Source organism: Girardinichthys multiradiatus, chromosome 4 (genome assembly GCF_021462225.1).
Source record: "Girardinichthys multiradiatus isolate DD_20200921_A chromosome 4, DD_fGirMul_XY1, whole genome shotgun sequence".
Taxonomy (NCBI): domain Eukaryota; kingdom Metazoa; phylum Chordata; class Actinopteri; order Cyprinodontiformes; family Goodeidae; genus Girardinichthys; species Girardinichthys multiradiatus.
In genome coordinates this window covers 31,841,439-31,856,537 of record NC_061797.1, presented here as the reverse complement: position 1 = coordinate 31,856,537, position 15,099 = coordinate 31,841,439, and the positions used below count along the sequence as shown (strand labels likewise).

At 37.3% G+C, this 15,099-nt stretch overlaps 1 protein-coding gene across 1 annotated transcript; it reads left to right on the top strand.

The window, feature by feature from the left end:
* The first annotated feature begins 7,573 nt into the window (after nucleotides 1-7,573).
* Nucleotides 7,574-13,463, top strand: eif3m (eukaryotic translation initiation factor 3, subunit M). The gene is made up of 11 exons (XM_047364056.1): nucleotides 7,574-7,730; nucleotides 8,481-8,613; nucleotides 8,753-8,891; nucleotides 8,988-9,111; nucleotides 9,196-9,290; nucleotides 9,778-9,861; nucleotides 9,943-10,042; nucleotides 10,218-10,299; nucleotides 10,657-10,800; nucleotides 12,091-12,151; nucleotides 13,247-13,463. Exons 1-11 carry the CDS (start codon nucleotides 7,689-7,691, stop codon nucleotides 13,368-13,370), a joined length of 1,128 nt encoding a protein of 375 aa, XP_047220012.1. The 5' UTR covers nucleotides 7,574-7,688; the 3' UTR covers nucleotides 13,371-13,463.
* The last annotated feature ends 1,636 nt before the right edge of the window (nucleotides 13,464-15,099 follow it).

The following is a 15,099-nucleotide window of genomic DNA, read 5'->3' as shown; positions in this document are numbered from 1 at the left end:
TTTTATCATCAGAAGAAATTAATTCCTGCTAACAGCTAGAGCAGGTCAACGGGAAAGTGGGGATCTAAACCCTGAATAGGTCCGTAGTCTATCACAGGGCTATACAGACACACAGGACAGAAAAACAATGCATGCTGGAACCTGTGGATGTGTAGGGAGAAAGGCCTCAGCCAAGATTCATACTGAGTACTTCTTGATGCAAGGCAACACTACCAACAACTGTGCCACTGTGCTGCCCCATTAAAGATTAATGCAAACAATATTTTATAAACCTTTAAACCTCAGTCATGTTTACTTTACATGACTATATAGAAATCTGTTTTTATTTAGAATGAAGACCATTGTGTTTTTTGATTCACAATAGTGACCTTCCATTTCGTAACATGTACCATAAAATGGAACAAACAACAGTAAATGGCATAAAACTTAAAACTGTAAAAGCATTTCAAATGACCCCTATTTATTTTTAGTGTGCACTTTCATTCATCAAAAAAACTTAGCAGACGCCTACTTTGGTCATGACCCTAATCTGACCAGCTGTAAAACCAATCCTATTCCCCCCCCCCCAATCAGAGATGTCTAAGTCCTCAAGAACTACCGTCCTGCAGCCTTTGGATCCCTTTTCTAACGCGTGCGAATAAAATGAATGGTTCTCTGTAGGTCTCGGTAGCACTGAATCACATCCTGAAGAGGGAATTCAGCCATTTAATTCACTTGAGTGAAGTAGCCCCACCACCTATTTTAAATCAAACAAAATTGGTGTTTGTGCTACGTTTGAGCAGCAAAAGTTTTGTTTGTGCCACTATCCTTTTTAAGATATTAATTGTATTAATTAATAAAAGTTTTTGGAGGTCACCAAAGGTCAACCAGCACAAACGTTTGACATCCATTTTGTATGATTTAAATAAAGTAGGAGGGGGGCAAATTTACTCATGTATTTGATTCAAGTGTGCTGGAGCAGGGATGCATCTAATGCCCCATTTTCACAATTATCTAATGTAGTTGGTAGTGTCGGATCAGGTCAGTTTAACAGTTTGATTTATTTTCCATCACAAATGCATACCATCTCAATGGGGGCAGGATGGTTAATAGCAAGGTGGCCCTATTGTCCGAAGTGATGTGATTTAGAGACAAAAAGCACAAAAACAGCCTTGACTGCTTCTCTGTTTATGGCTGTTGTCAGACTCAGAATGAAAGAACAGAGCAGAGAAGGCTCTGGGCAGCAAGATCTGAAGCACTGTGGATAAATACAGGAAAGAGATGGAAGCCAGGTGATATCAAATGGAAACATATGAAATAAAGAACATCACTTTAACAAAAGTGATGAAACTGGCGGGTATCACAAATAAGGATGTGATGAAAATTCCCACATGAAACATATCCTTAAACTTTGAATGACTTCTCTAGCTTCTGAGTGTCGTTAATGTAAACACTCTGTGGGTGGGGGAAGGTAGGCGTGGAATTGTAATCAGTGTAGAATAATTTAATGTAGAATTGACTCCAGAAAAGAGGCACTGAACAAATGTTTTTTTGTGAGTTTTCCCAAATATACAGAAGGTTTCAGAAATCTCAAACAGTGTTTTAAAGAATCTCTGCTCAGTGAAAAATAATCCAGTTCAGATTTGACCACTCTTAAGTATTTTAGAAAGCTCACAACAATAAACCTGCTTTGATTTCATCACTGCAGATTTCAGGGCAAGATGAAGCTCATCCTGTGATCTTGCCATGGATTTTTCATACTACACATTTGCAAAATTGTCTGTCAGACAAATGTTTTGATAATAAGCATCTTCTGCATTCCCGAAATTGATTATTAATTTCTCCAAGCCAGACATCTGACTATGGCTGAGCTGTATGATTGGTGACTGCAGAAGGTCAGTCACCACAGCAACCACAGAGATATGGTCCATAGGCATTCGGTAGGATAAAAAATGTGATTACTCTCACATGCAGTGCTACCAGGTTCAATAGAGCATTTTTGTCCATTGTGACTGGAATGAGAGTTTGAATTGTTAAAGTAGTATAAACGAAAATTTTGCCAGTAAGGGTCAGAAACACAACTCTTACAAACAATAAACAATGATTTATACACCTTTAAATACAAAAATAAATTATCTCAAATTATAACAAGTTCCAAAGCCCCAGGTGATGCAAACAAACTTCAAAAATATAGACAACTTGGCCTGTCAATTCAAAAACACGTTATCATTATTTGATTGCAAAAAATGGACGTGCATAGAATTAATCTATTTCTATGTAGCTGCTGACCATGAAGGTTCATTAAAAGCGGCCCTATGGGATTTGAAAGATTTTGGACACACCTCAATTGGCTTTATTTGTTTATTTGTTAATTAGAGTACATCATGGGGGTTGGGGTGTTAAAGGGGGTTAGCTTATAAGTAATTAACAAGTAATTTGCTCCACCTAGAGAAATGGGGAAGTTACTCATGCATTGCACCCTGACAAGGTCACCGGCTGATAGATGAGCAAGAGCGAGGGGATTTTTCTGAGATTGTAAAGGCAGCCAGAACTGTGGGAACCAGAAAATTCCTTGCAGGAAGGGTAGGCAGCCACGCTGGATGACAACCATGAGACTAGTTTACATGAGTACTCACCACTTGGCCCACTGACAGGGAGAGAGCCCGACACCTGGGTTCAAGCAGCTCCTAACACACTGTAATTTATCTTTGAGGAGGCTGATCAGGCAGTTTGCCAGCAGTTGAGGAAGAGCATGTGCTCTTCAAACAAAGAGAGATGAAGTAACTGAGGCCAAACTGACCAAAAACATTAATATCTGGAAAATTCACAGCAGAAAAATTCTAAAATCATAGATATTGAATAATATGTAAACAGTGCATGTGTAAATATATAATGAATAGCAAATATATTATACAAGAGTTACAATTTTTACAATAAAGAGAAAATACTCAGTATTCTGCGACTCAGATAACAATCTGTGGTAATAAGCCAAATAAAAACATATTAAGTTAGATCTTAATTTCGAAACATTACACTCCTCTGCTTAGACGATATGAATTGTTTTTAGAAAGATCAGTCAATGTTTTATAATCTCCATGAAACTAGAGCACCGGTGCTCCAACGTTTTATATAAAATACCACCTTACCAAATACACAATTTTTCAATTACCACCATAGTGTTAGTTAATTTTAAAATGGTACTACAACAGGAGTTGTTTTTTAGTCACAAAACAGAAATAAACATTAGTTTGCAAGGTATTTTTGAACTTAACTCTTCCCAGTTCCATGTTTTATAGAAAATCAGGAAGGCCCCCAAAGTCAGAACTCCAACAAGGAAAGATGGAAAACTCTCGTCAACTCTAACTTTAATTTTGAACACACAGGAGCCATTATGGCTCCTGTGTGTTTAAAAGATAATGTTAACTGTAGAAATCAACAGTTTATTTGCATATTTGGTATTTTATGTTTCACACAAAAATATGTACACTATAAAGCTTCTATTTGTGAATGTGTACTTTAGTGTTTGAATACATAAAATGCAGAGACATATACTGTACAGTGCTGAGAAAAAAGTATTTCCCTTTTATTGATTTCTTTCTGTTTTTGCTTTTTTACAGTTACATGCTTTAGATCATCAAAAGATTAGTAGGGGATAAAGATAAACGGAGTAAATGCAAAATGCCATTTTTAAATCATAAATTCATTTATTAAGGGGGAAAGTCAGTTAGAGGTGGACATCCTGGTGTGCTTGGAAAAAATTTGGAAAATGTGAAGAGGGGCTTTTATGTTCTTCCTAGTCAGCGGTGGTTTTCGCCTTGGAACTCTCCCATGGATGCCTTTTTGCACAGTCTCTTTCTTATTGTTGAATCCTGAACACTGACATTAACTGAATTTCTTCGGATAATGTATTTCTTTTTCAGATAATGTTCGCCTACTTCATGTTATCAGCCAGGCTGTGGTTATGTCAGTTCTTGATACTGCAAATCTAAAAGTTATCAGATCTAGGTGTGGCTATTGAAATCATACACAGCTTTTTTTTAAATGCAGCTCATCCCAGTTAATTAATGATTAACCAACGTAGGGTGATTACTTTTTCACATATAGGGCTAGGTTGGTTTGGATAGCTTGCTAGATAGCTGTTTAATTTTAAGTTTTTTACAGACACAATGTAGATTGATAGAAATTAGTTAAATGTAAATGTACTAGAGTTAGCAAAAACCCTGGCTCATTAGACCCATGAATGAAGTACTAATCATTTTGGCTATATGAAGATTATTAGCTCTGTGTTGCAGCAAATTTGCTTTGTTTTAACCATGTAAACAGTCATTGACAAAATTTATTTTTAGTGTTACTGACAGACCATCAGGTAACCCCAGTGGTACTTTCACCACAATTTGCAAATCTTGGAGCTAGAATAAATAGAAATTCAAAAAGATATGGCATGCCTAATAAAAGCAGAATAAAAAAACACACCCATCCAACCTCATTACAAACCTTTTACTTCAAAAAGTGATCAAAACCTACCAGAAGATTGTTTTCATACCTGTAAACATACATTGACATTAGACATAAATAGATCTGTGTATACCAATGCTCTGCGACATTCTGAAGACCTATTCTAGCAAACAACGAACGATGTCTCACATGCACCTGGAGCTTCAAAGCCTGCAAAACTCTTATTCAGGACTTGAAATACACCAGACACTTGACAACAGCTGTTAATCAGATAATAGAAGTCTCAGATTTACACAAGCACTCTTGTGGAGAAACATCTATAAATTTTTGGAAATGACAGTGTACAAGGGCGGGGGGGTGAAGGTGGGATTTGGTACCAGGAGCCTGCCTTCCCAACACAATGACGCATCAAATAAGCTCTGTGGTGAAACACTTCATCAGACATTTCCCCTCAGCACACTATTTTCAGTGTATAATCTGATGAATTTAACACAGTTAAGTTCCCTTTCTGTAACTGCTAAAATAAATATATGACAAGTGGACTTTCAAGGAATTATGACATGGCATGAGGTGTCTCCATAGACCATGAATCCACAAAATACATATATTTTCCTGACAGATGAACTGTGAGTAGTGTAGCTGAGAAATGAAAAACACCCCACAGTATCCTTTTCCTGGGATAAGCCTGCTTGCCACCCAAATATCAGTAACCCGACTCCTTAGTTTTAAGATGACCTCTTGCTTCACTTGCCCTGCTCATCTTAATCACTGAGTGACCTGCCATAGTAACAATACACAGAACCCCCATTGGTGCAGAGGCCCAACACATGTACACATAGTGGGTATGTGGTGGGGGTGAAGTTCCCTCTGACAGTAACAATATGTCCATATTGGACATCACTTGGTCAGGCTTTCTGTGTTGGTCCACAAAGATGGACTGGAGGACAAAAGGATAACCTCTTTAGTGAATTACCTTTTACTTAAATCCATAACTTCCAAGGTTAGTCTTCTAGAGAAGAGACATTAAGAGAAAAAAAAGACTTAAAGCTGAGGGAAGACTGATTAATATAGAATAGGAGGATTTTTGTAGTACTGAAGAGTACAAAGGGGTTTTCCGCATGCATCTGGTCATAGTTGAGCCAAGACACCCTCTTTCTCACTTAAATAGTCAGCACTTAGTTTTCCAGTGTAGAATCGAAGCTCATGATGTCTGCTATCCTGATGCCACAACACATCTTTCTGTTAAGCTTGACAAGAGTTAGATGTCGGAAATAATTAGGAATTGTTCAAAAAGGTTTCCTTGTAAATTGTGTGTGTATGTTAGTAATAAATTCCTTTAACTTTGTAAACCGCACAGTTGCCATAACATTGGTATTTATGACTAACAGCCGTGGTGTTGTTACTGGTTGTGGTGAGAACAAACTGACATCAGACATTCTGAATCAGATGTTAACTGTCTAGGAGTTAAATTAAAAACATGTGCATTTGTATCCAAAGATAAGTTGTGGATGGTCCATGACACCATTAAAACTTTTTCCACCTTTAAAATTTTCTATGCAATTCAAATTAGAGCAAATACATTTGTCTCAGGGCAAAATGTGAAAACAAAAAAAGCTGCAATGACATGGGTGCATAGGTCTGCACACTCTTGATCTACTACTTTGTTGAAGCCCCTTTTGATTCAGCTTCAACCTCCATTCCTCTTGAGTTTATATCCACAATCAATTATAGTGACTAAAATTAATCAAAAATAAACTTTAGCTGTCCTAGTAGGAATTTTCAGACATTTGCTAATTTGCACCATTAACTAAAGCCATAATTTGAAGACAGTTTACAAAGGAACAAAAAGAACTCAATTTAAAAAGGTGTCAGTCAGGAGAAGAGTATTAAGATACTTCCACAACATTTTAAATACACAAGTGAACACAATCATTAAAGATTTTCAGCAAATATGAGTCAACAGTGACAAAAACTAGATGTATCTCAAAATTGATAAAAAGACAGGTAGGTCAGGTAGGCTGCCAAGAGGCCCTCGGCAACACTGACAAAGCTCCAAACTTTCCCAGGAAGTTCTGGTTGTGTTTAACTTCTGACAACAATGTCAATATGTCTGAACAAAGGAGTAGAGTTGGAAAACGCAACCAATTTGCAACATCCAGACATGACTAAAGTATCATAAACCATTTGTAAGAATGTGTTATAGTCTGATTAAATCAAACTGGAACTTTTGGGCCAAAATCTCATAAGGAATGTTTTGCACAAAAACAAACACTGAGTGTCACCAAAAGAACACCCTGCACAGAGTAAAATACAATGGTGGCAGAATCATGCTGTTGGTTATTTTTCTTCAGATGGAACTGGGGTTTTTATCAAGGTGGATGAAATTATAGACAAATACAAGTCCTTTTTTTATGTTTTTGTATTTTGTTTTTATTTATTTAGCCGCATTTGTGGCCTTTGTTTGTCCCATTTTGTTGACAGTAAGACATTTCTCAAAACCTGAGATGGTCTTCACACATAGACAATGTTCAGAAGAAGGCCCAGCAGAGACTGTACTCCCTGAGGCAACTTGAGAAGTACAAACTTCCACAGGAGCTGGTCATCTTCTACACTGCCATAATTTGATCTGTTCTGTCCTCGTCCATCTCGGTGTGGTTTGGCTCATCCACAAAACAAGACAGGTCCAGACTGCAAAGAACAATCAGGTCGGCAGAGAGAATCATCAGGGCTGATCTTCCCTCCATCCAGGATTTTTACAGGTCTAGGGTCAGGAACAGGGCAGCTAAAATCATCAAAAATACTTTTTTTTTTTTTTTCCCAGGCTGTTTCTCTGATGAACACTTGACAGTCAGAGTTCCAGAACAACACCATGCATACTTGGTTGATCTCACATATTTTCTGTAAAAGTCAATTGTGTATATATGAACATTTGAAAAGATACTTTTTTATTTTGATTTGTTATATATTTAAAAAAATCTTCACTGAGTGCAAAGTGTACCGGAGTCAAATTCCTTGTTTGTGTGCACAAATATGGCAATAAAGCCGATCCTGATAGAAAGATGAAACTAGACTCACTACCTAAATGAGTTTTTTTGTTTTTACTTAGGTTCCAATTTTTGAGTCTACTGCGGCTTTAAGAAAATGACCCGGATGAGCCTCTTTGCTACCCGGCGTTGCTGTGCTTTCTTTTCCGCTCTGATCTCGGGGTTGATGAGAGCGTGGATTTCATCATCTAGGCTCACAGTATCACCAAAATGAGCGTCCCAGCGTTTATCGACATAACAGAAGAAGACCAGGTGTGACATAAGTGTATTAAGGGCATTTAAAATAGGTTTGCTAATTTAGCTGAAGAATTAACGCTAAGCATCTAGATAATTTAGCTCGTTAGCTAGCTAGATGCTAACGCCTCACTTAGCAAGTGGCCGGTGATGGTAAATATGTGTATGTCAGCAAAGCCAGAGAAAATATGCATTTAACTTTTGGATAAATAATATGGGATTTTGTTCCATTTGGTTCCTTCTAGTTGGAAAATGTTTATTGTCTGGAAAGTAACGCTCGACTAGCAAATAATGCTAATCGCCGCGATAACTGTCGACATAAACAAAGTTAAAAAAAAACACAGCATTAAAAGCATTCTCTTTATTTAGCCTGAACTAATTCCACAAAATTAAAATTTTTGTGTTGCACATTATGTGTCTACATGTTTCTTTAAATTAATTCTCCAAAGTTTGATATATTTAGTTTCCATGCCTTAGCAGGGCCTTTTTTGACTGCAATGTTTAATTACATGTAACATAATGTACACTACTTAAAAGCTTCCAAAAAACAAGTTGGATGTCAACGCAAAGTTTTAACTTCAGAGAAATCTTCAAGATGATACAAGTGACAAATATTGCAGCATTTTGATATCCTAAAGCTTGAATAGACTGACCAGATGTTTATCTAATTCTTAAGAAAAATAAAGGATGCTTTTGTCCGATCAAAGTTAAACATTTCTGCAATGGCAACATCATTAACCTGAATAATCCCACTGTTCGTTGTTGCAGGCTTCAGAGCTGAGGTCCTACATCAAGTCCAAAGGAGCTGATATCTCAGAAGAGAACGCTGAAGGTGGACTTCATGTTGATTTGGCTCAGATCATTGAGGCCTCTGACGTCTGTCTGAAGGATGATGATAAAGGTGGGTGAGGAAACACACCTCTGTATCTTACACATAGATTCTGAGGTGTTAATAGGACATTAATAGATATGGATTCCTTTTAGCAAGTAGGTAGTGTTAGTCAGTGTAAGTCACCTGTCTGCTCTATGCCTCTTTGTAGATGTTGAGAGCGTAATGAACAGCATTGTGTCTTTGCTGTTGATCCTGGAGCCAGAGAAGCAAGAAGCTCTGATCGAAAGTCTGTGTGAAAAGCTGATAAAGTACCGCGAAGGAGAGCGACCCTCCCTTAGGCTGCAGTTGTGAGTCCTGTCAAAAAGGTGTCAATTTACAATAACTCAAAGAGAACGATCTGCGTATACATTTGATGTATTGATTTTATATTGCTGATTTTACAGGCTGAGCAACTTGTTCCATGGCATGGACGAGAACACTCCAGTGAGATACACGGTCTTCTGCAGCCTTGTCAAGGTGGCTGCAACTTGCAATGCCATTTCTTTTATCCCCACTGACCTCGATCAGGTATCTCCATTCCCCATCCTAAAAGCGGTGTCAGTTAAAGTATGTACTTCTTTGGTTTGACTCGTGTTGGGTGTTACTGATTAGGTACGCAAGTGGATTGTTGACTGGAACCTGAACACAGAGAAGAAGCACACACTTCTGAGGCTGGTGTATGAAGCATTGGTGGACTGCAAAAAAAGGTAACTGCACACTGTATTTGTTGTTTATTATGACTATTGCAGAATGAGCAGGTACAGAAGTATAAATTGCCAAAAGATTTTTCATTTAATCTATGGCTGCAGGATTTCTGGAAACCATGTAATTGTAATATTATTGCTGAACATTGTAATGCCAATATTACAAGTAGCATCTTGGCCACTACAAATACAGTGGGCACTGGGAGCAGTGGGAGTCTTACAACTAGTCCAAAAGTATTATTGACATGCAGAATTTGAATGCATGGCACTTGATATGAAATATTGCACACAATGATTTTGAGATGATGACTGTGATTTGATATATTGTGCCGCTCTAAAGCATTGCACTGAAACAGTGTTACGATGTAGTTGTGTACTTTATTACTCAGTGGATTACTGGTATGTTTTAACTCATTGTGTCGTTAAGTAGTTTAAATGTGTTGGACGGTTTCTGTTCAGGGGTTTAACTTTTTAATTTTCTGTTTTGCAGTGAACCTGCAGCAAAAGTGATGGTTGAGCTGCTGGGAAGTTACACAGAAGACAATGCTTCACAAGCACGCGTCGATGCCCACAGGTACATCATTCAAACTTGTTTAACACTTTTTAGAATTTGAAAATGTGTCCCTCTTTCCAACCTGTGTTGCAACTATTTCAGATGTATTGTTCGTGCTCTCAAAGACCCAAACACCTTCCTCTTTGACCACCTGCTCATCCTGAAACCTGTTCGCTTTTTGGAGGGAGAGCTCATCCATGATGTAAGTGCTGAAAGATTCTCTGTGTTGCCCTAATTGGCTACATTTTGCCTTTGTAAGAGTTATCACATCGCATAGGTTTTAATTTGACCTTAGAGTTTGTATAAGTCCGATATCTGTCTGACTGAACATTCAGGACTTTGTCATGTTGTCCTTTTTCTCCCATCTGCCTTTTCAGCTATTAACCATCTTTGTGAGTGCGAAACTAGCTGCATATGTCAAATTCTACCAGAGTAACAAAGACTTCATTGATTCTCTTGGTAAGTACCTGTATTTAAATGGGTAAATTATCCATTGCAGGTTTTATGTTTGTAGCAAACAGCTGAACTTTTTAGGGGTAGTTTTTACCCTAAAGGAGTGTCCCCTGTGTTTATGCAGAACAAGAATGTTTGCATCAGCGCTATCTTTTTTTTTAACTGCATCAGGAATGAGATTCAATTAAAACATGTGTAGGATGGACTCTCAAAACAGACAATATGTAGAGATGTTTTTGTTAACGAGTAGAATCCCTGACTGGTCCTAAACGTTGGGGCCGTTATTACAGGGAAACTCCCTGGGCAAGGAGTAATTGACTGTGACTGTTTTGTGCTTAATGATCCCTGTGTATTCGTCCTTAGGCCTCTCTCACGAGCAGAACATGTCCAAGATGCGTCTGCTGACGTTCATGGGCATGGCGGTGGAGTTCAAAGAAATCTCCTTTGATACCATACAGCAGGAGCTGCAGATTGGAGCTGATGACGTTGAGGCTTTTGTCATTGACGGTAAAAACTTGTCTCCAAATGAGTCTTTTCTATTCATGCCCTTCAGACTCTCAACACAATTTAATTTGTCTGCACTGCAGACTATTTAAATGTTGTGAGGATTGATTTGTTAGATGTCTCATCAGTTTGCAATACAACCCCATTTCAAAACGTATTTTCTGGTATCTATCACACACAAATGCACAGATGTTATTAGAGTTGCCACAACTTGTCAGCATAATCAGCTTGTTTGTAATCATCCATCACCATATAGATTTTAGGGATCCATCTTTACTTGATTTAAAAAAAAAAAAGTTTTCAAAAAAAACTCGATTTTCTTTCCTCTCCACTGTGTGTGTGTGTGTGTGTGTGTGTGTGTGTGTGTGTGTGTGTGTGTGTGTGTGTGTGTGTGTGTGTGTGTGTGTGTGTGTGTGTGTGCGTGCGTGCGTGGGGTAGCCCCCTGCTGCAGTCTGCAGGCATCCTGTGATGTCAAACTGTACAGTGAAAATAATCATAGCTTCAGTATCGGTGACAAATTAGCCCCTCAGCCTTTAAAAGCTTCCTGAAGGAAGAGGGAAACTAAAGTTTAGGGCTACTTCAACGAGGATCTATGGGGTTTAGATGCTCTGGAAGGTTTATTGGTTTAACACAGAACCGCAGTCCGGCCGACCTCAGCGGCTTTTCTTCTACCTATTTTAAGCACTTGTGAGGGTAATTTGAATATGGGAATGAATAACATTTAAACTAGACAAATGCATGAATAAAACATGCAGGACATTCATAAAATGCTGATTATTCAGGCTTTTTTTTTTTTTTTTTTTTCAAAGAAATGGATAAAAAGGCCGTAATTTAATTAGTTTTTTTCATGCAGAAGTTTGCACTTTACAACAATAGGCTATTTCATACTTTAATGTGTCTTAAGTTTTTGTTTAAGTTCTTTAGGTGGCATGAAATTAATTTCTTTGGATTTGATTTTTGGGGAAAGTTATTTTTTGTGAATTCATTAAAAATTCATCAGAGAAAAAAACTCATTATTGCAAGCCCTAATATTGTCAGTGTAATGGCCAATTGTTGTTTTTGCTAAATATAACAAAACAAAATGTACTAAAAAAAGACGAAACGCATAAATACAATAAAATCTACCATAGACACTAAAGACAAATGATGGAAACTACAGTTGGATGTGTCTAACCTTGAAGGTGACTCTGCATGAGAAACAACCTTTCCATCCTAATCAGTTAAACTCCTTGTGTTGCAAAGAGCCTCTTGATCTCTTTATCTTTCTTCATGTCTCCATTTTTGTTTTTCTAGCTGTTCGGACCAAAATGGTGTATTGTAAAATTGACCAGACACAGCAGAAAGTTGTTGTGAGGTAGGTGCCTTTTAACACACTTTCGTTTAAAACTGACCATGAATAGTTAGCTGATGACGATTCGGACTAATATTTTAAGTCGGCTACAGTTAAGATTATCCATTTTGACCAATACATGTTATACAAACTATACAAAGGAAAAAGGGACAAGATTTTTATGCTACACTTTGGTTTGTAGAAAACTGTGTTGGCCTCAGATTACTTTTTAGAGACCAGATAAAGTTTCTGGAAAAGCACGGAATTTGATTTACAAATTTATCAGGTCTGGATAGGTATGGAAAATATTTGTATTTACAGACTATTCCTTGGTCTATTATCTAAATTCACCCACCCACCTAGTTATTATCTTATCCAGCTGCCCATATATTCCTCCACCCATACATCCGTCTGTCTAGCTACCCCTTTGCCCATCCCTCCCTTCAAATTAATCCATTTCACTTTATGTAGCACCAATTCACTACAATTGTTGTGTCAAAGCACTTTACAGTGCGGATCCAATTCATTGTATGGAAATCATAAGAATAAAGTAGACCTGCTTTACAGAATAAGAGATCCGTTATCTTGTTTCACTAATTTTGCAGTGCTTGTGCATTCCTTTCGTTTTCTCAGGGCTTTCTGGTAACTGACAGTCTTGTCACTGGTTCAAACTGTTATTAAAATGAAACATGATGAAGAAAGGATCCATTCTCTCGTACAAAAAAAGTTTGCATATAAGAGACCTTTTTGTAAACCTCTTAAATATTTTCCTTAAGAATTGTTTTGCTGCTCATAAATGTGTTTTGAAATAACTTTTGTAGACTGCAGGAATGAACCCCAAACACTGTTACTGTCTTGAATTTGACCAAAGTGTTCTGGTTCTGTCTCTAAAGAAATTTGGTTTATATTGTAGTAGAAACATTGTCGGTATAAATAAATAAATAAATAGAGCACATTTTTAAATATAAATCTTTTTTTTTTTTTTTTTTTTTACAACTGTTTATGTCCCCAAATGATCTCAGGTGTGTATGGGGATGATCTTGCATGTTTTTCATAGCTAAACTTACTCTTGCCATGAAGTGTGACCTTGGCCTTGCTTTTCTGTCTCCTTTCACCCAGCCACAGCACGCACCGCACGTTTGGCAAGCAGCAGTGGCAGCAGCTGTACGACACCCTCAGCTCCTGGAAGGCAAACCTAGCAACCGTCAAAACCAGTCTGCAGACCTTGTCACCTTCTGCATAATTTCAAAACAGACCTGACTCTCAAATCTTTACAGATTCTCAAACTGAAAAGATCAGTTTTTCTATTCATCAAATAAAAGAAAAGTGAAGGTGACCAGTGAGGGCCTTTTTGTTTATTGGTATTACATCTTGTTCTAATGGGCAATAATATAGTGTTTGGTTAATTTTAAAAATTTTTTTTTTTTTTGTCTTTTCACAAATACATTCAGTGTCATTAATTGGAGTGTCTCCTCCAGCCGCTCTATACATCTGGTTCCAGTTACAAGACAGCTTGCTAGTATAGTAGATGAGCTGTGACTGGGGTGAGAAATAACCTTCAGCACGAAGGTCACTTTGTCATCTATGGAGATATAACAATTTTCATTTGAACTTCAGATGACCCTCCATGTTACGGTTAAAGCTGCATTGTGCTGAAGGCTCCTTCCCTGCTGTTGCAACCATGAAACATTCAGCAGGGTTGACACAGTCTGCTCAGCTGTATTCAGCATGACTCAGTGTCTTTAACCTCTTGAAACTGAAAGAAAACAAGGCTTTACGTGCTCTTTGAAATGTAGAATAAAAAGAAACACGTTACTGAAAACACTGCTTAGCGGTGACTTTAAAATCCGGGACATTTTGAAGAAATATTATAAACCATGTTGCCAGAAACATTAAAGAGTAATTGTGTAAATGTTATTTATTGTCAGGGGAAAACCTTGTATTTAAATGTTTGGTTTTTTTCTTGTAAAAATCAATGATATTGATTACCCATCACATCTGTATGTGGTTTCATTGATGGACATTGAAAATGATCAAAAGCAACATGCAACTTTGACCAAACAGTATGAATTACCTTTTAGAAGAAAGACGTTTTTTTGCTTTCCTGTAAAGTTCAGTTTTTGGAAATGCAAGGTTTTTGCAAGACAGCTACAATATGTTTAATTATAGTTATCGTCCAATTTATAGTAAAAAAAAAACAAGGTGAAGACACGCAACTTTGGTTCATACTTAAATAATCGCTAAGAATTTGTTGATATATTTTCTTAAGCAGCATTTGCTTTGAAAGTGGTCATCTACTGTAGAGAAACATAGCAACACAGATTGTTTTTCTCATAACCTGAGATGCTATTAAATAAGCATTAAGCTGCTGCACTCATAGAGGATGGGTAAAAATCAAAATAATAGAACAATAGAACTGGGTGAAGCTTAAAATCCTTACAATAGCATGCATTCCTATCCATGCTCATGCATTTATTTAACCAGACATTCCAAATCATAAAAAAGTGTCATCCTTCTATAAAAAGTTGGGAAAAATAAATGTTTGACTGTAAAAGAAAGTGGCAATAGAGATCAGTTTGGCAATAAGGGGTCAGGAAAGATCTTGCTACTTTTATTTCAAACCCTTTCTTCATTTTGCTGCCTAGTGCGTCCTTGAGAGTTAAAAGACTCATCTAGAAACAAATGTTTCATCATCTGTTTTAAATATGAACGCCAGTGAAATGACACAAAATTAAGGGATCTGTTTTACATTTTTGAAAATTGAATAGCAATTTCTAAAGTGTAATGTGTTTTCAGGCAGCCTCTGACAGATTAGGATGTTAACCTCATGATTTATGGTTTGGGGATTAGGTGTAAAAGGGATTTGTTACAGTTTTCTTCCTCCGGATGGGTGATGAAATAAGCACACATTTGCAAAGTGCAGATTACTGGTGGTCCTCAGCTCTAATCCATTGTGCTTATTTCCTTGACAA

Coding starts and splice junctions, on each gene's coding strand:
- eif3m (XM_047364056.1), top strand. CDS start 7,689: ATGAGCGTCCCAGCGTTTATCGACATAACAGAAGAAGACCAG. Junction 10,043..10,217: donor AGGGAGAGCTCATCCATGAT/GTAAGTGCTGAA, acceptor CTGCCTTTTCAG/CTATTAACCATCTTTGTGAG. Junction 10,801..12,090: donor TGAGGCTTTTGTCATTGACG/GTAAAAACTTGT, acceptor TTGTTTTTCTAG/CTGTTCGGACCAAAATGGTG.